General features: G+C 39.9%; 1 protein-coding gene across 3 annotated transcripts; it reads left to right on the top strand.

The window, feature by feature from the left end:
• Positions 1 to 16: 16 nt before the first annotated feature.
• Positions 17 to 23,887, top strand: C17H4orf47 (chromosome 17 C4orf47 homolog). Of its 3 annotated transcripts, XM_036166502.1 has the most exons (8): positions 17 to 409; positions 1,269 to 1,445; positions 3,639 to 3,858; positions 7,919 to 8,056; positions 8,147 to 8,222; positions 16,012 to 16,191; positions 20,808 to 20,977; positions 23,676 to 23,887. In XM_036166502.1, the coding sequence occupies exons 2-8, from the start codon at positions 1,346 to 1,348 to the stop codon at positions 23,740 to 23,742; spliced, it is 951 nt and encodes a 316-aa protein (XP_036022395.1). In that variant the 5' UTR covers positions 17 to 409; positions 1,269 to 1,345; the 3' UTR covers positions 23,743 to 23,887. The 3 variants fall into 3 exon arrangements, with proteins under 3 accessions (XP_036022395.1, XP_036022393.1, XP_036022396.1); XM_036166500.1 differs by having other exon boundaries at positions 17 to 1,445; XM_036166503.1 differs by lacking the exon at positions 16,012 to 16,191 and having other exon boundaries at positions 17 to 1,445.
• The last annotated feature ends 697 nt before the right edge of the window (positions 23,888 to 24,584 follow it).

The raw sequence follows: 24,584 nt of genomic DNA, 5'->3' as shown, positions 1-24,584 counted from the left end.
ACCATCGCAGAGCGTACCATACTGCAGCTGTTCGCCGATGGCTAGAGGGCCGGGAAACACAAGGCTTAGTTTTCGAGAGATTTTCATTGGCTGAGACTTCTGTGTCCTACGGGCGTTCATCGATCTTCTCAGTCGTTCTGTGCGGATTCGAAATGTTCCGGTGGCCGCCGGTAGCATTTTGAGAATGGTTTCTCCCGTTCCCACGGCAACGCGGCCCAACAAGCGCCAGCTGCTACCAGCCGAACAGTGCGAGGCGCGCGCCGCTCTGCAGCGGTGCTGGGAGGCGCGGGCGCAGGCGCGGGGCTCCGGAGCTCTGCAAGCTCTGCAAGCTCTGCAGTGGCGTGAACCCCGATTGGAACTGGGGCCTTCTGATCCTGGTTGTGGGATTGATTAGGTGCCCTTTGGAGAGGTGACTTGGCCTCGAGGACACGGGGTGTTCCATAGATACCTGCCTACTTCAAGCCTCCTTTTCCTAGTTAAATAACTTAAACATCAGTTCAATTATTTTCTCCCTTCTAGCCAACCCCTCTCTTTAACCCCTTTGGCATAGAAAAATATTAATTGCAAGCTTGCAGTGGGCAGGGCTATAAACAGAAGAACTTTCTTATCCAAACTTTTTGAAGGGAGCTTGCCATATTCTGCTTGTGTGGAATTCCACAATTTTCTTGTCTACTCCATTATAAGCCAAGATTTATGCCTTTAAAGTCCGTTTTTCTACTAATATCTGTCCAGGTGGAGAGGATGGAAAAAGCATTTGTGAAATGTAGGAATGAATGTTTTGCCAGTTTTATTTGTGAGTTAAGGTTGGGACAAAGTGGAAGGCTCTCGGAGCCTTCCTCCCTGGCTGTGCAGGCGTGTTGGGGCTACTTTGGTAAATAACTAAAGGAGTGGTAGGTGGTGTTAGGGCTTCGCCATTCTAGCCACTCTGGAGGCTAGGCCAGAAGTTCCCTTGATTTCTGGAGTTCCATTCCAGTGTGGGCAGCTTAGTGAAGACCTTGCCTCAAGAACGTGGTGAAGGGGATTCACACTCATACCATGGTTCCCAACTGTGAAACAGTTCACTGGGGGAAAACAAAAGATTGCCTACACCATGAGATGGCCAAAAGGAAGTTTGGGAAGGCTGTGCGCAAGTCGATCTGATGGGGCAAGGGGTGGCGGGTGGGCGGATAAAAGAGATGATGACAAAACTGATCAGTCCGAAAACTAAAAAGAATTAGGTCTGAAACTTAATAATCACTCTTTCTACTAAGAAAAACGTTTCCCTGTAGTTTTACATGTAAAGTAGGATTTTGCTGCAAAAGAAGATCCCAGGACCTTTTTGAAGTTACGACCAAAAGAAGCAATCATGCCTGGGGAAACAGGGAAAACCGACATGGAGAGGATTGGCCTCTTCAGTGAGATGGAATACGTTACTGTGGGAGATAAATATGTGTCACCATTTAATCGTGAGTATCTTTGATAATTTTTAATAGTTAAATAGCGTGCATTTCCCATACAATTTTTTAAAATTTTTATTTCAGGGGGATACACACACACACAGAGACACACACACAGAGACACAGACACAGACACACACACAGACACACACACACACACACACACACACACACACACACACACACATATATATTTAGGTTCTCTCTATTATGTATCTCTGGCTGTCCTAGATCAGGATGGCCTTGAACTCCCAAAGATTCGCCTGCCTCTGCCTCCTGAGTTCTGGGATAAGGTGTGTGCCACCATGCCTGGTAATATTTATTTTTGATGGTTATACATTTTAGGGTGTTGAGTTCTAGTGTTGTCCTTGTGTCACCCTGACAACTTGTGACTTTGCTGCAAAGTTAAGGACTTAATTTTGTAGGAGTGGGAAGCTGATTTGACTGGGCTCCTTTACCTTCATTTATTCTTTAAAAATTCTTTTTTAGACTTATTTATGTTTTATGTGTATATTACCCATATGTGTGTCTGGGTACCACGTGCATGCATTGTGCCTGAGGAGACCAGAAGAGGGTGTTGGTTCTCCTGGAACTGGAGTTATAGATGATTGTTAACTGTCATGTGGGTACTGGGAAACAAGTGCCCTTAACCACTGAGCCATCTCTCTAGCCCCATCTACATTTATTCTTCATGAGTAATTTTATTTCTTTCCAGGGTAAGTTCCTTCTAGGATATTGTACATTTATCTTTAAAGTTTTTTAATTGGTTTATTTAATGTGTATGAGTATTTGGCTGCATGTATGTATGTGTACATGTGTGCCTGGTGTCCATGCACGTAATGAAGGGGATATTAGATTCCGTGGAAACTGAAGTTCTGGGAAGTTAATCCAGGTCCTTTGCAAGATCAGCAAGTGCTCTTAACCACTGAACCATCTCTCCTGCCCCATGTTTAGCTTTTTTGTTTTAGATAGGAACACTATTCTACAGAAAGCATTTGAATCCATGAATGGTATCCATTATCGCTTGTCTGAAAAATAAAATGCTAACTGAACAGCTGAAAGATTCTTTTTAAAGAAAAGCCACTAACAAAAAGATCTTGTGGTTGTCCATTACAGTAATTCTACTACTTGGGAGGCAGAAGGATTGGGAGTTTAGGGTCGGCCTGGGCTGCAGGACATCTCTTCTCAAGAAAAAAATACTCTAAATATATACTTTCAAAGCCTCAGGTTTTGTATATAAAAAAATTAACTGATATAGAAACATGTCCAAAGTAAATGATTAACTAAAAAAGCAAGGTATAGAGTAATAAATATATGTATATGCTAAGCATTAATTATGAAAAAAATGGTACACAATATTTATGATCATATCTAGACATTCTCTGGGTGACAAAATTAATATCATTACCTGTGAAAGGAAAATGGGTAACCAAGTATAGCAAAAAAAGACTCATTAAGATGCTTATATGGTAGAATTTGAGGTCATATGTGCAACCTTTCCAAAAAGTTAAGTTAATAGGAGACAGGATCACTGTGAGTTCAAGGCCAGCCTGGTCTACATTGAGAATTCCAGTCTAGCCAAGGATACATGGTGAGACCCTGTTTCAAACAAACAAACAAACAAAAAAAGCAAAACAACAAAAAAAAAACAAAACAAAACCCAAAAATGGCCTACTGAAAACAAACAAAAATTTAAGTTACTAAAATCAGTAAGCAAATTCACATTTCAGTAGCTCCCTGAATTTAGTGTTTTGTATACTTTGAAAAATTCTTTGCAGTTTGGAAGTTAAGACCTTCAAGATTCAAATTATGAAAATCTACATATTCACAAAAATCAGCCTTTAAACAAATTCCTGGACTATAGAGCTAGATCCAGGACAGGCACCAAAACAACACAGGTATCCAACAACAACAACAAAAACAAAACAACCCCGCCAAACCAAAACCAACACCAAAAAAACACCCCCCCAAAACAAAACAAAAACCAAAAAAACCAGACCCCCCCCCAAAAAAAATCCACTCCTGCCCAAATGTTCAAACATTTTCAAGAAATTCTTAGATTTACTTTTGCTTTTCATATAGTTTTTGGTTTTATAGCTCAAACTCTTCATCGGCTCATCATATTGAGAATTTTTCTGTGTTTGTTTTAATGCCCTTTAATTAGTATGGAAGTCAAGATTTTAATGTTCTTTGTTTCCAAAGGACCCTTTAATGAGGCTGCAAGCAAAAAAAGACAGATGCTGCCCGGGGGATCCAAACAAATGTCCAGCCTCCAGGCTGGGTACTTTGATACCCAGTTTGCGAGGATCTTTGAAGGGGAAGGCTATGTGAGCCTGAATCAAGTGAGGAGACGGTTTATGATGGCAGAATCCAAAAAAAACCTAGGCAAAGCCTTCATCCCTAGTAGTGGAGAGAAAAAGCCGTAAGTGTTTGGAGGGTTTGCTTGTCTCCTCTTTCTCTCTTGTTTAAAGTCCATGCTTCTCTGTAGAACTTACTTTTTAACTATGATTGTCTTTAGTGGACACAGTTACTGTCTCTGACAGGCAGCATTAAATAGATCTTTATCATATTCCTTTTTTAATATCTGGGTTATTCTACTAGTTTATTTAATAAAAGCCAGCTAAATAATGAAGATACATTTCTTTTTTCAAAGATTTTGCAAGTGATTATGGAAAATGCCTTGGGTCACCATGTTTATGCCCTTGTATATGTTTTTCCTGCTTATAGAAATGAAGAGAACTACTTTTTAGACAAAGGAAATAATTTATCACTGATATATTATTTTTAAATAATTGTGATGATACAATCATGGCAGATACCAGTATTTGGATTATAGCAGCTGTCAAAGTGAAAATTCTATTTTCCCCTTTCCATTAAATTACAATACTATACTATATGCTATATTTTGTTATATAACTAAAATTTTAAATATGATTTTCACTCATTTTATAAGTTTGATTTTCTCAGTTTAGAATTTATAGTAGATGAGGATTGATCAAAGTCTAATTTCATTCTTATTTACTCAAAATGAATGAAACTCCATTTCTATAGTTCAGACTTCCTTCTAAAAGGTAATCTTTTATAAATGTAATATTTCTATTAGTTCTTTGAGAAATTCATACACTATATTTGTCCTTCTCTTCCCTGTTCTCCATTTCTCTACTCCTCTCAACCCAAGGTCCTCTTTTTAAATAACCTGAAAAGTTCGTTTTCTGCTGCCCACATACTCCCAGGTGTGGGGTCATCTACTAGAGCTTGGTGGACTCATGAGCCCTTTCCTGTTCCATGCTACAGTGCTGATTGGCTTGATCTTGTGACTGTCTCCTACAAATGCTTCGAGTTCAGGAATGCAGTGGTCCTGTCCTGTCCAGAAACACTGTCTGCTCTGGTCCTCCCTGACCTCTGACCCCTACAATCTTTCCATCCTCTATTCCGAGATGGTTCCCGAGCCTTGCAGTGAGAGGATGCCACACATTTGTGGATAAGAGCGCTCTACTGAGGAGTATTTCTGCACCTTGCCCAGTTGTGAGTTTCTGAGTTAACTACTGTCCACTGCAGAAAGAAAAGAAATTTCTCTGCTGATGTCTGAGAGCTGCATTCATCTACGGGTAGAGAGAGAGAAATTTGGGGAGCAGTTTGACCCTATTTGTAGCATAACATTAGTTGTAAATTCACCCCCAGGAACTGTGAGAGCCCTACCATGGGTTTTTGGCTAGATTTACTGTACTAGGCATGTTTCTTGTGGAGTTGACCTTAAATACAACCAGAAATCAGATGGTTACCCCTGTAATATTCATGCTAATTGTACCTATGGGGATATCTTGCCAGATGGTCATTTCATTCTTATAGTTCACAACCAGATAAGACTGTAGATGACTTTTTGCCCCACAATAGGCTACATAAGCACCTTTTGGTACTGAGAGTTGGTCATCAGGAAGGAAGCTTCCTGGTCAGTACCAACTTAATTTTTCTATGTTTTATGATTCATGTATGTTCAGCAATAAGGTCTAAACCATCAAGTTCTGGTGGACATCCACAAGCAATGGCAATAGGCTGTGTATTGTTTGTGGGGCTCTCTAGGACAGCCCTGACTCAAAAGTTTGAAAGGAGGTATCCCATACCTTACACGGGGCTTTTTATTTGACAGTCTTCTGGGAGGAATATTATCCCTCATGTAGGGTTACTCCAACTAAACTCTTTTTTTAAATATGCATGAATCATAGAACATGGGGAAATTAAGTTGGTGCTGGCCAGGAAGCTTCCTTCCTGATGACCAGTTCTCAGTACCAAAGGGTGTTAGCCAGCCTGTTATGGGTCAAAAAGTCGTCAGCTAGAGTCGTATCCAGCTATGAACTACAATAATGACCACTGTGGCAAGAAATACCCATGGATACGATAGTGACATGACTCAGGGGTAACCAACTGATTTCTGATTGGATTTAAGGCCCCCACCATAGGAGGAAACACATGCCTGGTGCAGTCAATCTAGCCAAGATCTCTGCTTATTTTCAATGCTTTAAAATATGTTATGGTGAAATACATAACATGAAATTTGACATTTTTTTGCTGTTTATTTTTTATTAATTTTTAAAAATTTATTGTACATACCAATCACAGTTTCCTTCCCTCCTTTCCTCCTGTTCCCTCCTCTCACCTCCTTTCTACCATGCCCTCCCCATCTACTCCTCAGAAAGTGTAAGGCCTCCCATGGGAGTCAACAAAGCAAAGCATACTAAGTTGATTCAGGGCCAAGCTCCTCCCCCTGCATCAAGGCTGATCGAGGCATCACACCGTAGGGAATAGGTTCCAAAAAGCTAGCTTATATGCTAGGGACAGATCTTGATTCCACTGCTAGGGACCCCACCAACAGACCAAGCTAGCTACACAACTGTCACCAACAGACCAAGCTACACAACTGTCACCCACATCCAGAGGGTCTAGGTTGGTCCCATGCAAGCACCCTGGCTATTGGTCTAGAGTCTGAGTATTCCCACGAGCTCAAGTCAGCTATCACTGTGGGTTTCTGAATTATGATCTTGAACCCCTTGCTCATATAATCCCTCTCTTCAACTGACTCCCAGAGCTCGTCTTTTTCCTTTACAGTTCTTGATATTCTTTCTTTATTCTGTTTAGTGTTTTGATTATTATGTGGCAAGGGGACTCTCTTTTTTTTTTTTTTTTTGTCTAGTCTATTTGGTGTTCTGTAAGCTTCTTGTATTTTCTTTAGGTTGGGAAAGTAGTTTTCTTTTATGATTTTGTTGAGCATATTTTCTGTGCCTTTGAGATGGAATTCTCCTTCTTCTATCCCTATTATTCTTAGGTTTGGTCTTTTCATGATGTCCCAGATTTCCTGGATTTCCAAGAACTTGTTGGATTTAACATTTTCTTTGACCGATGAATCTATTTCCTCTATCGTATTTTCAAAACCTGAGATTCTCTCTTCCATCTCTTCTATTCTGTTGGTTATGCTTGCATCTGTAGTTCCTGTTCATTTACCCAGATTTTCCATTTCCAGAATTCCCTTGGTTTGTGTTTTCTTTATTGCCTCTATTTCAATTTTCTAGTCTTGATCTGTTTCTTTCACCTGTTTAATTGTTTTTTCTTTGATTTCTTTAAGGGATTTATTGATTTCTCCCATTTTTGTGTTTGTCTTTTCCTTAATTTCTTTAAGAAAGTTTTTCATTTCCTCTTTAAGGGCCTTTATCATCTTCATAAAGTTATTCTAAATATTGTTTTCTTCTGCTTTGTCTGCATTGGGATGTTCAGGTCTTGATGTTGTAGGACCACTAGGTTCTGGTGGTGCCATATCGCTCTTTATGTTGTTGAATATATTCTTACACTGCTGTTTATTCAGCTGGGTTTGGGATAATTATAGGTGCAGATGTTGATTCTTGTGATGTCTTTGTTGGATGGCTCTTTTGTTCCTTTATTGTCTGTTTCCTTTATTGTCTTTAGGCCTAAATGGCCAAGGGTTCTGGTGATTGGCTGGTTATCAGGTCCAGTAGGGATGTCTCAGCGGAGGTTTGTGGGGGTTTGATGCCTAGATCCAGGTTATCGTCCAGTTCTTTCTGGCTGGTGTGGGCTCTACTTGTGCCTGAGGGGTCTGTTCTTCTAACTGGTGTAGGTTTGGCCTGTGCCTGTTCTTCCAACTGGTGTGGGTGGCACTTGCATATATAGGATCTGCTGATGCTGCTGGAGAGGGCTGTTCATGGGGAGGCTGCTCTTCTTCCAGTTGGTGCAGGTGGTGCTTGTGCCCCCAGGGGATACTATATTGGGGGGGGGGGGTGCGGATGGTTGGCCAGGGGCAGGATGATGGGTTCTGTAGGTTTGGGCAGCAGAGTGGGTCTTGAACTTTACAGAGTCCAGTGAGTGGGGTCGGTGGTGGAGTGGCCTGCCTGCAGGACTCTAACCTGCTGGTCGGCTACTGAGCAAAAATTGACATTTTAATATCTTCCTTTTAAAAACCCCAAATGGTATTGAAGAAGTGGATTAGGAAGCTATTATGGAACCATTGGTGGCCCTGTCCCATTCTTCAGTGCACAGCTAAGACCCAGGGACAAATATCAGCCACCTGGGAAGAATTTATATACCAACCCGGGAAAAAAAGGAACTGGATATGGGTAAGATGTTCTTAGTACCTTTATGTGGTTTGTGTTTTATTTATAAAATCATCTGAGCTCTGCATTCACCGTTGCTTACTCCTCTCTTAGCTATGCCAATGTCACCATAGGCAAGCAGCTTGCACACTCTGCTGACTTATATGATGCAGCGAAGCTGAATTATAAGGTAAAAATCATGTTTTGAATGTTTCAACTTTTATTTGTTCAACTTTGCAAATTAACTCAGAATAAAAATTTATTTTGTTCTGTCTCTTTTGATCACTGGGGTGTGTAGGTAGATTTTTTCCTGCCTGGCCCACAGTCAGGACAAATCTCTCTTATCCGCCAGTCCCACAGTTGGTCAGACCCAACCAAAAAGCATATAGAGACTTATATTGTTTACAAACTGTATGGCTGTGGCAGGCTTCTTGTTATCTACTTCTTCTACCTTAAATTAACCCATTTCTATAAATCTATACTTTGCCACATGGCTCGTGGCTTACCAGTACCTTACATCTTGTCATGGCCGCGGCTGGCAGTATCTCTCTCCCCAGCCTTCCTGTTCCCAGCCTTCTCCTCTTCCTTGTCCCGCCTACCCTATCCTTCTTGCCTGGCTACTGGCCAATCAGCACTTTATTTATTTTAACCAATCGGAGCAACACATTTGACATTCAGAACATCCCACAGCACTTCCCCTTTTCTTTTCTTTTTTTTTTTTAAAGCAAGGTTTTAACTTTTATATAGTAAAATTTCAGATAATAAAACAATTATCAAGCAAGAATTATAGTTACAATATTAAAAAGGATATCTTATCTATTTTATATTTGTGAGTCTAAGGTTTTATATCAACTTATCTTTTATCATAACTGAGAAAATTATAACTATCTAGTCTTCAACCACATCAAAGACCTCAGGAGGATATAATATTACCTGAGAATTGGGAGAAGGATGCAAGCAACTTTTGGGAATCTTGTAGGGTAGACAGAGACAGCTGGCAGAATGAACAGTCACCTAATGTTCCTTTGTAAAGTTGGGGCATTTGTCTTCAGCCCACAGGGCTAGAGTCTCTCGATCACTTCTCTCAGTGTCCTGTAGAATGTCTGGCAGTTTCCTCTGAACCTGAAGGACCATTTTGTCAAGCAAAGTTTAGTGGTCACCTTTCTATGGGTCCTGTATGTCCAGTTGATCAAGCAGTCCAGGCAAGAACAGTTTCTTGTCCAAATGGCTATTTTTGTCAAGGTGAAGATAAGATCTGTATGAAGTGTCTTTAATACCCATCCTCCTCTCTGAAGTAAATTGGTGCTGTCAGGAGCAGACATGTCTCATTGTCCAGAAAGTCTAAATTTTAAAAATATTTTAAATGCCATATTCTGTAGACCTTTGAAGTGTTTGAAGATTACCTATCTATCTGAAATATATCTAGAAAACTTAACATGACTATAAGTTTGACTATCATAGAAGACTAATTGATTTGTATTTCTTAATTATCTATTACAATCTAAATGAGTTGCATAAACATAATACCTCAAATGAGAGTAGAAATATACACACAGTATAACAAAATTAACTTTAAGTTTGTATCAATAGACTAAAATCTATACCAATGTAAGACATTTTAAACAAGTTGTTGTTCTTTAAAAGTTCATTAATCTACCCTTTCATCCTATTATATCTATATCATATGTCCTTTTTTTCTTTAGAAAGAGATCGCATTTATAATCAACCCAATTTAAAGAAAAATATTGGTTTTTCTCTGTCCCACACCAGAGGGCTCTTCTGATTTGGGACACAAGAATCTCTTAACCTTTTCTTTTGACAATATGCCTGGGTTTAGAGAAGGAGTGAGCCAATTCCATCTCCAAAGCCAGCTGGGAATTTGGGCGTAGTTTTTCTTACTACTTCATGCTGGAGGAGAGGCGCTGTATCTTATGGGGACACAAAGAAAATTTTAGGACTATGGAGTAGTCCCTGAGGGTAAACCTCTGAGCCAGTTGCCTTGAAACCATTCTGGATGTTGGATCATCTGGGCCATGGTGTCATCGGAGATCTTTCAGGTGGTCTTGGCTGATCAAACCTCATGTATCTTAATCTGGAACAAATCCACAGCCTCTGGCTTTCTGTGGAAACAAAAGCAGAGACTCTTTTCCAAAGCAACATATCCTTATATCCAAATTTTGAAGTCAAGGTACCTTTAAAATTTACATATTTGTTTAACTCAACAGCTTTTACGATCAAATCTTTTTCTGTAGTTAAAAATCCCAAAGACAACACAAAGCAGATTCTCTGTGTAATATCTATCTTTGTAAGACTGAAATGCCACTGTGGCTGCTGCCCACCTCAGCTTCACAACAAGGCAGTGGTACAGTTTACCACCAGCTCTGGGTCTGGAGCCATGTGTACCATCAACTATCAGAAGCAGTTCTATCAAAGCAGTGCATAGCCCAGAAACTTTTTTTTTTTAAACTAGCAAAGGCCAAATCCACCATGCAGCAGAGTAAAGTGCCACTTGTAGACTCCTCATTCCTGCCACACTGTAGGTCAGACACATATCAGGAACCCACCATAGTAGCTCAAACCGGGAGGCTGCTTCTAACTTGAGAGAGACAAGTAGAAAGCTGTCTTTAGTTCTGTTTTAGAATCTTTTTTGTCAAGTTTTAGGTGGAAACTCTAGCTCCACATTGGGCACCATTTGTAGTTAGATTTTTCCTGCCTGGCCCACAGTCAGGACAAATCTCTCTTACCCACCAGTCCCACAGTTGCTCAGACCCAACCAAGAAAGCATATAGAGACTTATATTGTTTACAAACTGTATGGCTGTGGCAGGCTTCTTGTTATCTACTTCTATCTTAAATTAACCCATTTCTATAAATCTATACTTTGCCACGTGGCTCGTGGCTTACCAGTACCTTACATCTTGTCATGGCCGCGGCTGGCAGTATCTCTCTCCCCAGCCTTCCTGTTCCCAGCCTTCTCCTCTTCCTTGTCCCGCCTACCCTATCCTTCTTGCCTGGCTACTGGCCAATCAGCATTTTATTTATTTTAACCAATCGGAGCAACACATTTGACATACAGAACATCCCACAGCTGGGGTGGGTATCTGTGTGTTAGTTGATCAGCAGTATTCTAGGGCAGCAGTTAGTAAAACAAATACAATGTTCTGATAAAACATGACCACAGCCTAGTAAACATAGGATTCTTAAAACATTGCTCTGTGGTGCTGGAGAGATGGCTCTGTAGTTAACAACACTGGCTGCCCTTCCAGAAGACCCAGGCTTGATTCCCAGCACCCACATGGCAGTTCACAACCACCTGTAACTCTGCTTCCAGGGCACCCAATGTCCTCTTCTGGCCTCTGTTGACAATAGGCATGCTAGTGTTTAACAAACATGCATATAGGCAAAACACCATATGCATTTAAAAAAACTGCATTATAATAGCAGGCATTAGAATTACATAGGGTGAATGTTAACATTTCTGATAAAAAGGTCACAGAGCGGGTCAATGTACTCAGAAGTCTTTGAGGGAAGGTCTTGGTAATTTATAACCTGAATGGATTATCAGTTGATTCCCACGAGAACTAAATTTTAAGGGACACTATTCAAAGGATACATATAATAGTTAAACCATCAATTTCACTGCTCCAGTGTGGGAAGAAGAAGGCACATGGCTAAGAACTCACAGAGTCCTACGGGGAAATAGACGAAATACAAAGCAGGAAGAGACTCCAAGAGGAGTACGAGGTCTAAGAGAGTTACAGCATGCACTTATGTCTTGGGCTTCTGTTGCTGTGATAAAACACCATGACCAGAGCAGCTTGGGGAGGAAGGCCTTTCTTAAACTTACGACTCTCAGGTCACATACCATCCCCGAGGGACATCGGGCAGGAGTTCAAGTGGAGTAAGAGCCTGGAGGTGGGAACTGAAGCAAAATGATGCTGCCTACTGGCTTGTTTAGCCTGCTTTCTTATCATACCCAGGACCACCAGCTCAAGGGTGACACCATTCACAATGAGCTCCCATATCAATCACTGATTAATAGAATGTACTACGGACTTGCCTACTGGCTAGTCTTTTGTTTTTAATTGAAAAAACAAAGTTTTTTTTTCATGTAATATATTTTGATCATGTTTTCCCCAATTCCTCCAAGATCATCTCTACCTCCCTACCCACCCAACTTTATGTTCTCTTTCTTTAAAACAGTGGTTATCAACCTGTGGGTCTAACTCCTTGGGGGTTGCATATCAGATGTTTACAATGCTGTTCCTAACAGTAGGAAAAGTACAGTTATGAATTGGCAATGAAATAGTTTTATGGTTAGGGGTTACCATACCATGAGGGACTGTATTAAAGGATTGCAACATTAGGAAGGTTGAGAACCGCTGCTTTCAAACAAACAAAAACAAACAAATCCAAGAAACACACATACACATACAAGCAAAACAAAACAAAAAAACCCCACAAAAACAAAAACCTCCAAACCCAAACTCACAAACCCATGAACTTGGAAATCAAAATAAACAAGCAAAAGTCTAATAAGGCAAAAATACCCAAACAAAGCAAAATGAGATTAAAAAAAAAAAAGACTACAAAAATGCCACTGAGTTAATTTTGTGTTGGCTGGCAACTCCTGGGCACAGGGCCTGCCCTGGAGTATGGTGGACGTACCTAGTGGGACTTGACTGGAGAAAACTGCTTTTAACTTTGCCAGCAGGCATCAAATGTAGACAGCTTCTAGATTCCAGGTGGGAGGCCATGTCCACTTCCCCCTCTCATTGCTGGAACCCCCTCTGGCTTGGACCTGGGCAGGACTTGTGCATCCAGTCACAGTCTCTGAGTTTGTATGTGCCTCAGTCCTGTTGTGTCGGGAAGACACTGTTTCCTTGAAGTCATCCATCCCCTCTGACTCTCAGTCTTTCTGGCTGTCTCCTCTTCTGCATAGATCCCTGACCTTGAGGGGAGGGCTTTGATGACAACATCCCATGTAGGACTGAGTACTCCCAAGTCTCTCACTGTGTACTCTTTCAGGTTGTGGGTATCTGTTTACTTAACATACACTACAGGAGGAAGCCTCTCTGATGAGGGCTGAACAAGACCCTGACCTATGAGGAGGACAGTATGTCATCAAGAGTCACTTTATTGCTATGTTTTCTTGGCAGAATAATAGTATTGGGTCTTCCCCTAGACAAATGACCTATCTAGAGTCTTGGCCACTTGGGCAGTTTCAGATACAGATTCCATCTCATTGAGTTGGCCTTAAATCCAATCAGAGAGTGGTTGATAACTCCCAAAACATTTGTGCCATGATTACACCCATTAAATTGTTGGAGGGAGATTGCTTTTGGAGGTCACAGGGTTTGTAGCTGGGAGAAATTGAGGATTTCCTTTCACCTTCCATAGCATGCAGAGTACCTTCCTGGACCGTGAACAAGAGTCGAGTGAAGCTTGTAGTTAGGAACCAGCTCGACTTCTCATGTTTTGGTGACATACGTAAGTGTTGTCTTCAGCATTAGGGCCTTACCATCATATCATGGAAAGTACCACATGTAGCCTCACCAATAGCCTGTACTGTTTGGAGTTTTACATGGGGCCCCTTTGGCCATTATCTCAATAAGATGTTCATTTCTGTCTTTGGAAATTTTGATAGCATAAGATGTCTAGTTGGGGCTTTGTCTTCCCTATTATGTGTTGATTCCACTTAGACTCTTTTCAAATATGTATGTGTTCTAGGAAGCTCCTATGGTAGTAGGTTGCTATATGGCCTTTCAAATGGCCTTTTCTGTTCTCCCCCTTTATTTCCTTCTTTACCCCTCACTGCCATCCCTGCCCTAGTTACTCCTCTTATTCTACTTTCCCTTTGTCTCTATAACAAGATACTCTGTGTCCCCTTGCTTAGGAGTATCTCTCCTCCCTGCTGGCTCCTTATGAGGTACCTGACCTCTGAGGTCATTCAGATTGGAGCACTCACAGAAAGGTTTGAAACCTAACATCTACATGGAAGAAAAAGCATAGAATAGTTATCTTTTAGGGTTTGGGTTACTTGGGGTGGTTTCTTTTTTTTTCTTCTAGTTCCATTCATTTACCTGAGACTTCCATATTGCTTAACAGCTGAATAATAGTCCATTGTGCAAATGTACCATGCTTCCATTATCTGTTCATTAGTTGATGGACATCAAGTCTTTCTAATTTCTGACTAATCAGAATAGAGCAGTAATGTTCATGGTTGAGCAAATGTCCTTGTGGTAGATAAGAGTCCTTTGGGTATATGCCCAGGAGTGGTATTGCTGGGTCTTGAGGTAGATCAATTCCCAGCTTCCTGTGGAACTGTCTGTCAATTTTCACAGTGGCTATACACGTTTGCACTCCTCCAGCAATGGATGAGTGTTCCCTTACTCCATATCCTCACCAGTATGAGCTGTCACTTATTTTGTTGATCTTGGCCATTCTGACTAGTATAAAATGAAATCTCAAAGTTGTTTTAATTTGTATTTTCCTGATGGCTAAGGATTTTGAACATTTCTTTAAGTTCTTCAGCCATCTGTGTTTCTGCTTTTGAGAACTCTTTACCTAGCTCTGTTCCCCATTTTTCTTTTTTTCTTTTTTCTTTGTTCCCCATTTTTCAACTGGCTTATTGGTTTTTTTGATATCTGGATTTTTTAGTTCTTTATATATTTTAGATACTAATCCTTCAATAGATGGAAAATTGGTAAAGGTCTTTTCCCATTCTGCAGACTTCTGCTTTGCCTGAATGATCATGCACGTTGCGATGCAGACATATTTCAGCTTCATGAGGTCTTATTTATTAATTGTTGTTCTTAGTGGCTGTGCTGTTGATGTTCTGTTCAGAAAGTCTCTTTCTGTGCCTAGGAATTCTAGTCTATTCCCTACTTTCTCTTTTTTTGCGATTCAGTGTATCTGGTTTTATTTTAAGGTCCTTAATACACTTGGAGTTTAATTGTGTACAGGGTGATAAATATGGATATATTCATATTCTACATACAGCCATCCCATTTAACCAACAACTTTTGTTGAAGATGGCTGTGTACTTTTGGCTTCTTTGTCAACAATCAGGCATTCATAGATGTGTGGACTTATGTTTGGATCTTCAATTCAGTTCCATTGATCAGTGTGTCTGTTTTTATGCTGCTGGACAGTATTATGGAGGCATTTCCTCAACTGAGGGCCCCTCTCTCCAAATGGCTCTAGCTTGTGTCCAGTTGACACAAAACTAGCCAGCACAGCCCGCTAGGGAATATATGTCTTCTCTTGAGCAGTTAGTCTCATTCAAATTGTTCCCATTCAGCTTGTTAAAGGATGAAAAGTCAAATTGATGTGTGTAAAAGTGAAAAAAAATCAATATTTCATCCTTCTAAATAGGTATTTCAACAACTCATTTTTTTGATATTTTATCCAAAACTAGCAATTTTAAAACTTAGTTCTTCCACATAGACAGGATTGCAATATAAGACTGAAAAATAACCTTTGTTTTACTTGAGTATTAGGTAGCTAAAAATACTGTAATATAAAAATGTTATAATGTAAATGGAAGGCTTTATTTGCACTTAGGACTAAAAACTGTTATTTACTAAGGGCCAGCCATGTGCCAAATACTTTCTCTACATAATCTCATTTAATCTTTAATAATACCAAGGAGAAATTCCTATTTGCATTTGAAGATGTGACACCAAAGGTCAGCAGCTTCCTTTAATTCCTAAAAACTGCTAAAAAGCTAGACGGAGTTGGGATTTGACTTAGAAACCACTCCTTTTCCTTCCTGATGTCCAGGCATGTTGTAAGTATTTGCTCAGGTCATAGATTGGTGTATCTCAAGTAAATTCTGTTCAAAATGAGAGTTGTGCTTATTCATAAGTAGGCATGTCTCCTTTTGCATGTATAATTAATTTAAAGGTGACTTCAGCCTTGAATTATGTATAACATGTGTAACTTACATTGTGTACTTTCAAACTCTTTAATGTACAGGCAGAAAATGAAGAACACCATCGGTTACTCAAAGGGTCACCTTTTAAGTTAAATCTTCACCCTAGGGAATATTTTGATAATAACCCTTATTTGCTAGAGACTCCATTACCTCCACTTAGAAGAGAAGAAAGGAAGGAATCCGTCACAAAGGCTTTTAAGCCCTCCTCTCCTGGTAAAAAGGTAAATGGTTTGGAATGAGAGATAACTGAGCAGCAAAAAGAAATACAATCTCAAGTAGGTGTATGGGGCCCATGCCCTTCATCCCTATGCTGACACTTGGATAGCTGAAGAATGAGGATTTTGAGTTCAGGGCCAGCCTGGGCTATATAGAAAGACCAGTGGGAATAAGGAAGGGACATGGAGGAGAGGGGAGGAAAGAACCTGTCTTTTGCTGTTAAATTATTGTAGTGCTTATGTAAATAATCAACCTTTTTATTTGTATGAAGTTTTACGAGATCATAGAAAGCCACAAAGCAGCCTGGAGAGATGGCTGTCTGGGTAAAGTACTTGCTGTTCAAAATGAGGATCTGCAGTTGGGTCCTCAGCATCCAGGAAAAGCTGAGCCTGGCAGAATGCTCATATAATTTTGCTGATGGGTATAGGGAGAGGGAGGAGACAGGCTGATCATAGGAGGCTTGCTGGCCAGTCAGTGTAGCAAAAAGTGAGCTCTAGGTTTAGTGAGAGCCTTGTCTCAAAAAGTAAGGGAGGTGGCATGTGGAATCAGAAGACATCTAACATCAATATCTGGCCTCCGTGTGCCCATGCACTGACTAGCATACCAGTACACATATATGCATGCATGCATACCCCATGTACACACACACACACACACACACACACACACACACACACACACACAAAACCTCTACATGCTCACAAATCCTCTGTGATACTTGGTTGGAAAATTAAATGTTTAGAATTTATGTTATATTAACATACTTATAACTTAGATCTTCTGATCTAGAAGTAAACTGTTCACAAAGGGCCTCTCTGTTTTTTGTGTGGCTTTCTGCCCTACATCACCCAGGCCTACACGTTTTGTATTTATTCCTAGTTATTTTAAGGCTCTGCTCAACAGTTCCCCTCTGCATTAGGTGTCTCTAGAAAAACATTCAGTTTTTAAAACAAATAGTTTTATTAAGTGTTCACGTGTTCTAATAGGTATTTTGTTAATTCCTTTGGACTTTTTGGTACATGTTATCTGTAAGGGCATTTCTCCACCTTATAATATGGCCATGCTTAGTTTCTCAAGTCAGTACTGCTAGTGACCATCCTTGCTTTCATCTTCTCTTTAGTAGGGATAATTCTAGCCTTAGTTTTGTAAGCGCCCCAAATAGGGACAATTCAGGAATATCTTCTGCTTCTTATTATTTTATTATCAAGTGGCATAACTATTATGTCATCTTTTTTTCTAGTTTTACTTGTTATAAAAAGTGACTACTAATAATATATTTCTTAGAATCACTCTTGCTAATGTGGTGTTGGTCTTTGGATATAATATACATTTTGCTTGTTAGTATTTTAAGGAATTTTTACCCCAGTTTTCTTTTCCATCTTATGCTTGTGTCTTCTTTTTGTGTGTATGTGGTGGTGGTGTGTGTATGTATGTATGTATGCATGTATGTATGTATGTATATATGTATCTATGTGTGTGTGTGTGCATGCCTAAGAGGCCAAAAGAAGGAGTTGGATTCCCTGGAGCTGAAGTTACAGGCAGTTGTGAGCCACTGGACATGGGTACTGAGGCTCAAAGTTGGATGCTCTTCAAGAGCAGTGTGCACTCTGCATAACCAACCCATCTCTATAGCCCCCCAAGTCTGTCTGTCTGTCTGTCTGTCTGTCTTTCTTTCTTCCTTCCTTCCCCTCTCTCTCTTTCTTTCTTCTCTCTTTCTTTTTTTCTCTCTTTCTTTTTCTCTCCTCCTTCTTCTCCTGCTCCTTCTCCTCCTTCTCCTTCTTCTTCTCTTTTTTGTCCTCTTCCTCTTCTCCCCAGCCCCATTTTTGTGGTGCTGGGGATCAAACCTGTGACTGACTTTGCACACATTAGACAAGCCCCATGGAGGCACTGCTTCCCCACCCTTGGCAACAATAGTTAGTTTTAAATTCCTTGTTCTATTTGGTATAGAATGTAGATTCTAGGATAGTCAAGAAATTCTGGAGGGTTCATTCTTTTATAACAATTTAAATAGCACTGGAAATTTCTGTTCCCCACAAAGCCTTGGAGACATTCACAGGGGGAGTTTGGGCTTCACCTACTGCAAGGGAGCTCTTCATTAGTTTTCTCACCTCTTATAATGTTCATTCTGCCTTTTACAATTCTCTGTCACTTTTTGATCCACTTAAATAAATTTATATTTTCTTAAAAATCATTTATTTTATTCAGATTTCAAAACTTAATAACAAAAAATTAAAAATTTTATATTTTTGAAATCATATATAACTACATATTTCCACTGATTTTTATTATTTCATTCTTCAAAGCTCCATTGGGTGATTTTTATTACAATATACACTTTATCTTTTATTCATTTCATGTTTATATTTTTAAATTTGTTCATTTCTACTTGCCTGAGGATTCCTTACAAAATAATTTATGTGTTCAAAGTGTGGAAGACTTGGAAAAATCACAAGAATATCTGTCTTATTTAGGGTTACCATTGCTGTGATAAAACACCAAGAGCAAATGCACTTGTGGAAGTTTATTTCAGATCGTAATTAGTCATCACAGAAGGAAGTCAGGGCTGGGACTGAAGGCAGGAGCCTGGAGGCAGGATTTTGAATTAAGAATCTGTGTTTCCGGTTAGTTGGGGCTGGAGAACCAGCTGTGATTAACAAGATGCTTCCCTCTCTCTCTGGATTTTTAGGACAGAGTCTTTGTGTAATGGTCCTGGCTGGCCTTGAACTCACTTTGTAGACCAGCCTGTCCTCAAACAACAGAGATCTGCCTGCCTCTGCCTCCTGAGTGCTGGGATTAAAGGCGTGTGCCATTACACATGGCTGTTGGTTTCTTTTTAATCAATGCTAATTTCTCAGCTCCAGCATCAATTGTTCAGGCAAAGCAAAGGTTTTGCTTGAGTGGTTCTTAGTTCAAAATGTAGAATGGCCCTGCCAAAGTCTTCAAGTGATTCTCAAACTTCCTTCTGGAATTTCTCAATCCAGGTCTCCATCCTCTACATTGCTGTCAACATTCTTTTCTTCCAAGCTCCCACAGAATAGCCTACCGATGATCTCTGAGCACTCAATAGTTCTTCCTTCCATAGTCCTGCCAAAACGAAATGGTCAGATCTGTCCAAATACCCCACAATCCTGGTACCAATTTCTGTCTTGGTTAGGAGAGTTGCTCCATGGAGGAGAGTTGCTTACTGTTTTGCTCAGCCTACCTTCTTATATGCCCCCAGACTACCTTCTTATATGCCCCCAGACTATACTGCTCAGGGATGGTACCTCTTACAAAGGGCTGGGCCCTCCCATATCAGTTATTGATCAAGAGAATGTCCAACAGGCTTGCCTACAGGCCAGTCTTATGGAGGCATTTTCTTAATTAAAATACCTTCTTCCCAGATGGCCCTACCTCATGTCAAATTGACATAAAAGCTAGCCAGCATGGCATCTGTTTTGTAGAATGCATTTTATCCTGACCCACTCAAGGTTTCTTGGATATTTGTACTTCAGTTAATAGTGCACCTAGCATTAGTTTTTCTCACAGGATATTTCCTAGGGGGCTTGGACATCTGGGGTAACTATGAAACAAAAGTCTTTGAAGACAGAAAAATATTCTGGCTGATTAAATATGTACATATAATACTCTGAGAAAAGGCATATGTATATGCTTCAAACTAGATAAATACTATCTCGTGTCAACTGCATAGATTTTGGCTTAGATACTACAAGCAAAAGGATTCTTAAATGGATTATAATTTCACAGAATGAATTGGTTTCCTTGCTTTCTTCTTTCATTTGGTTCATTACATTGCTGTGGATCAAACCCAGGGCTTCAGACTTGGTACACATGCTCTGCCATTGAGCTATATCCCTATCTTCCTTGTTCCCCCCTCCTCCTCCCATCCCTCTTCCCCTCCCTCCTCCCCTCCTCCTTCCCCTCCTCCTCTCACTCACAAGGTGTAGTTATAAGAAGCCCAGGCAGGCCTTTCATCCTTGGTTGAGATTACAGCAGTATGTCACCACATAGGATTACCTTAATGACCGTATAATGTAAAGATAAACATCTTATCAAATCAGTTTAAAAAGTCCAAGTCGTTTCTGGTCTATGGCACATGTAGGTAGAAACATATCTGGATTGCCATCTTGTACTCGGCCCTGAGGGTATTCTAGAGTAGATATCGTTTTCCTCTCTTCATCTATGACTGTGCTATCCCTTTTTTTTGGGGGGGGGATCTTCTTGGCATCATTGTCTGAAAGTCGGCGTTCTCATGTGAATGCCTAGCTCCCCATTCCCTTCTATAGAGAAATACATCTCACGTTTGTCTTATCCCTTCCTTATTGGTTTACTAAATCATTAGTTGATAGTTGGATTAAAATTGCAATAAAATATCAATGCTTGGTAACAGTGTAGAATATTATATTCTACAAACATTTCTGTGTTTATGGAGAACTATTAGAATTCTGTTTGGACCCTACAGAATTGGAAGTAGAGAGACCCTTTGCTGGTATTTGAACAGCACAGCCTTGAGTGTAAAGCCAAGCCTATCAACTAGAAGAGAATATATGAACTTCGTCACAGTGTGATTTTGTAGGCACCTTTTGCAAACACATTGAATGATCTCGTTTTTTACTTACAGCCTGGTGGAATGAAGGCAGGAACATTTGAACCTTACCCAGCACACTCGGCCGACCCATATGTGGTTAAAATGGGAAAGGTGGTTCCTGGGAAAGGGGAAAAGATTTTCCACCCACCAAATGGACCAAAGAGCAGACCCATAGAAAGCATAATGGCACTGAATGTCAAAAGGTAGGCTTATCTTACCTTTAGTCCATAAACCAAGAAAAATGATTTCTGCCTTTTAGATGCCTTAGCAAACACCTTATTATTTTTATTTTATGTGTATGAGTATTTTTCCTGCATGTATGAATGTGTACCATGTGTGTACCTAGGGCCTGGATAAGCCCAAAGAGGGATTTACAGATGGTTGTGGCTGCCATGTAGGTGCTGGGAACTGAAGCTGGGTTCTCTGCAAAACCAGCAAGTTTTCTAAACCATGGGGCCATTTCCAGTTCCATAATACATATTATTATTATTATTATTATTATTATTATTATTATTATTATTATTGATTTTTCGAGACAGGTTTTCTCTGTGTAGCTTTGCCCTTTTCCTGGAACTCGCTTTGTAGACCAGGATGGCTTGGAACTCACAGAGATCCACCTGGCTCTGCCTGCCAGTGCTGGGATTAAAGGCATGCGCCACCAACGCCTAGCTATACATTTTTTTAATATAGATCTGAGCATGGGGGCTGGAGAGATGGCTCAGTGGCTGATCTCCTAGAGAACCTGGATTTGATTCCCAGAACCCACATTGTGGCTCAAAACCATCTGTAACTCCCATTCTAAGGGGATCTGAAACTTTTTTTTGGCTTCTGCAGGCACCTTGTGGCTTATAGGCTTATATGCAGGAAAATACTCTCACACACAAAATAACAAATGAATCTTAAAAATAAGGAAATCCCAGTATATTTCATATACCTGCCTTCCCTTATGCAAGGCACTTTATTATGAGTCACTTGAGACTGCTTGAACATCTGTATATATTAACATTAACTGTTTCCCAGCAACTGTGTGGAGTCCTAATGGCCCTTAAGAGTTCTGTCCCAACTTTGAAGTAAAGTGTGGCCATAACCTGCTAAGTTCTCTTTCCTCTTATTTAAATTCCTTCTTTGCTTCAGTCACACAAAGTTCATTTTATATCAACTACTATTTAGCCTACCTGATACATTGCTAATGAATTGGTTCATCTACTTCCCACATGCTTTCTACTGGCTTTTCCCCCCCTATAGTCTTGGCTAAAATCCTCAGGTAAAGCTTCTACTGAAGCTCTCTACACAACTGGTCTGTTATGGATTATTATTGTATGTTAGGCCTTATGTTATAGGTATTTTTGCACATGTAGCTGTATGAGTCTTATATTGTCAGCCCAAATGGTAATAGTGTTTAATAGCAATTTCTTGATTGTTTGTAAATATCAACAGTGTTAACTACAGAAGGCTGTGTATTTCTGTTGCCTTAACTCTGTGATTATTAGGTGCACATTTGTGTTAAACCTCATTAGGAATACTGCAATTAATGTCTTTCCCATGAACTCATCTTTTTAAATGTAATGATATTGCAATTATCTAGAATGTAGTACACTCAAATTTTATGTTAAACAACCATTTTTACAAACACCAGTACAAAATACTTTGACTTAAGTAGCTGTGAAATCATCCAATGGTAAATAGAAGTCAAGCTGTGCAGTTCAGGCAGTCTCTGGCTTACAAAGCAATGCGGATGAAAGGGCCTCATTAGGATCAATACAGAGCTAATTTCAAAACTGCTGTGTGTTACTGGTTCTTCATGTAGGTTCAAATGAACAGGTTTTGGAGATATACTTTGCTGATGATTGATGATGATGATGGTGATATAACTGATGTAAATGTATTTCATCTATTTTTCAAAGTACTTTACAATCCTGTGGAGTGAAATAGATTTTGCCTTAACAAAATTAAGATATTCTAAAAGAACAACCAAAACTGAGCCATTTATCTAAGTAGCTTTTCCTTATACAGCCAGGTGATTCGGTTTCTCTGCATATGAGAGTAAAGTTGTTATTTAGGCTGCTGTGTTTAGGAACGATACCTGAGTGGGCCAGTTGGCAGAGTGTTGGATGTGAACATGGGAGATGTGGCACTTATTTTCTGTATCTTTTGGCCTCTGCTAAGCCACCTGTCAGTTCTCTGCCAAGTTCATTTAATAGAACAGAAAATGAAATTGGACTTTTCTCCATCACACCCACCTTCAACCAGATGGGACATTTTGTGGGGCAGTGTCACGTTTTCCATGGTCTCTTCTCACCGACCTAGAAGGTTCTCTGATACACTAGTAATAAGTTTAAAGCAGAAGAGCAGCTGTAGACTGTTCCTTGGAAAAACCAGAAGTTTATTATGTGTTAGTCACTTAGTTTATAAATTCTCTTTTTACGTGATTATTAATCACCTGTAATCCAGTATTAGTCCTCTTATACTAATTTAAAAACTAATAAACTCATAGATACTAGAAGTGAAAATGTATTTTATATTTTTTCTTCTTAGATTTTTCTAAGTATACTTGACTTCATTACAGAGATTTTTTTTTTTTTTTGGAGCTGGGGATCAAACCCAGGGCCTTGTGCTTGCTAGGCAAGCGCTCTACCACTGAACTAAATCCCCAACCCCCAGAGTTTCTTAAGTTGATGAGATGATTTCATTTGTGAGATGGGGTTCCACTGAGCTTAGTAAGGGATTCCATGTCTGGCATGTGAGAGGTCCTGATTTTAACCCCAGCACCACAGACTATTGCTATGGGATGTCAGGTTATAAAATATATTAGTTTAGCTTTTTAATGCAAGTATTCAAAGAATGTAAAGGTATTTTACCCAGACTAATATGATTAAATGTACATTTATTTTCTAATTTTAGGGCATTAAATGTGAAGAATTACAAGACTGTCTCAGCAGACATACTGGGGAAGCAGTTGGTTTTCTAGCTTCGCTCAATAACTCACTGGAATATGCAATGTTGTGGAATCCATGATTCCATAGCATTTAAAGGACATTTAAACATGACACTCAACTGCAACATCCTTCCTGATTTTAATGCTGTTTAATAAATAGTGTTGGCTAACGACTTAATCTGGGCTTACTGATGTATGTTTTTGGATCTACATTTCTAGGTAGAATGTAACCTTCAAAAAATTTCCAGATCTTGAAACGTAATCTTTCATTTGAAAAGTTTTACTTCTTATGGTAAAGAATTGTAGGGTAGGAGGACCTGGTAAAAGTACACAACCAATTCTTTTTTCTTTTTTCTTTTTTAGCTGGTGATCAAACCCAGGGCCTTGCGCTTGCTAGGCAAGCGCTCTACCACTGAGCTAAATCCCCAACCCCACAACCAATTCTTCACTTGCTGGGTCCTCTTAGAGACTGTTGAGAATTATATCAAGAGTTACCTGGGTCTCACAGTCTATCTAAACTCTCTTAACATCAAAGATAAATTCCAGATCCACCTATGGTGATATTTTATTTGTACTGAAATGTGATTTTTATTTGTATGTTAATAAATAAAGTTGCCTGGGGATCAGAACTAATAGCAAGCTATAGCAGAAGCTGGGCGGTGGTGGCGCACACCTTTAATCCAGATCACATGATAGAATACAACCAGCATGGCAACACACGCCTTTATCTCAATACCAACCATAGAAGACCTGGAGGTCTGTACAGACAGGCAGTGATGAGGAGGTCATGTGGTTGGGTTTACAACCAATGAGAAGGCAGAACAGAAAGTCAATAAAAAGACAGATACACAGGAAGTGGGTCTCTTTCTGAGGGG

This window comes from Onychomys torridus, chromosome 17 (assembly GCF_903995425.1).
Source record: "Onychomys torridus chromosome 17, mOncTor1.1, whole genome shotgun sequence".
NCBI classification, from domain to species: Eukaryota; Metazoa; Chordata; class Mammalia; order Rodentia; family Cricetidae; genus Onychomys; species Onychomys torridus.
This window is presented reverse-complemented; position numbering and strand designations above follow the sequence as displayed.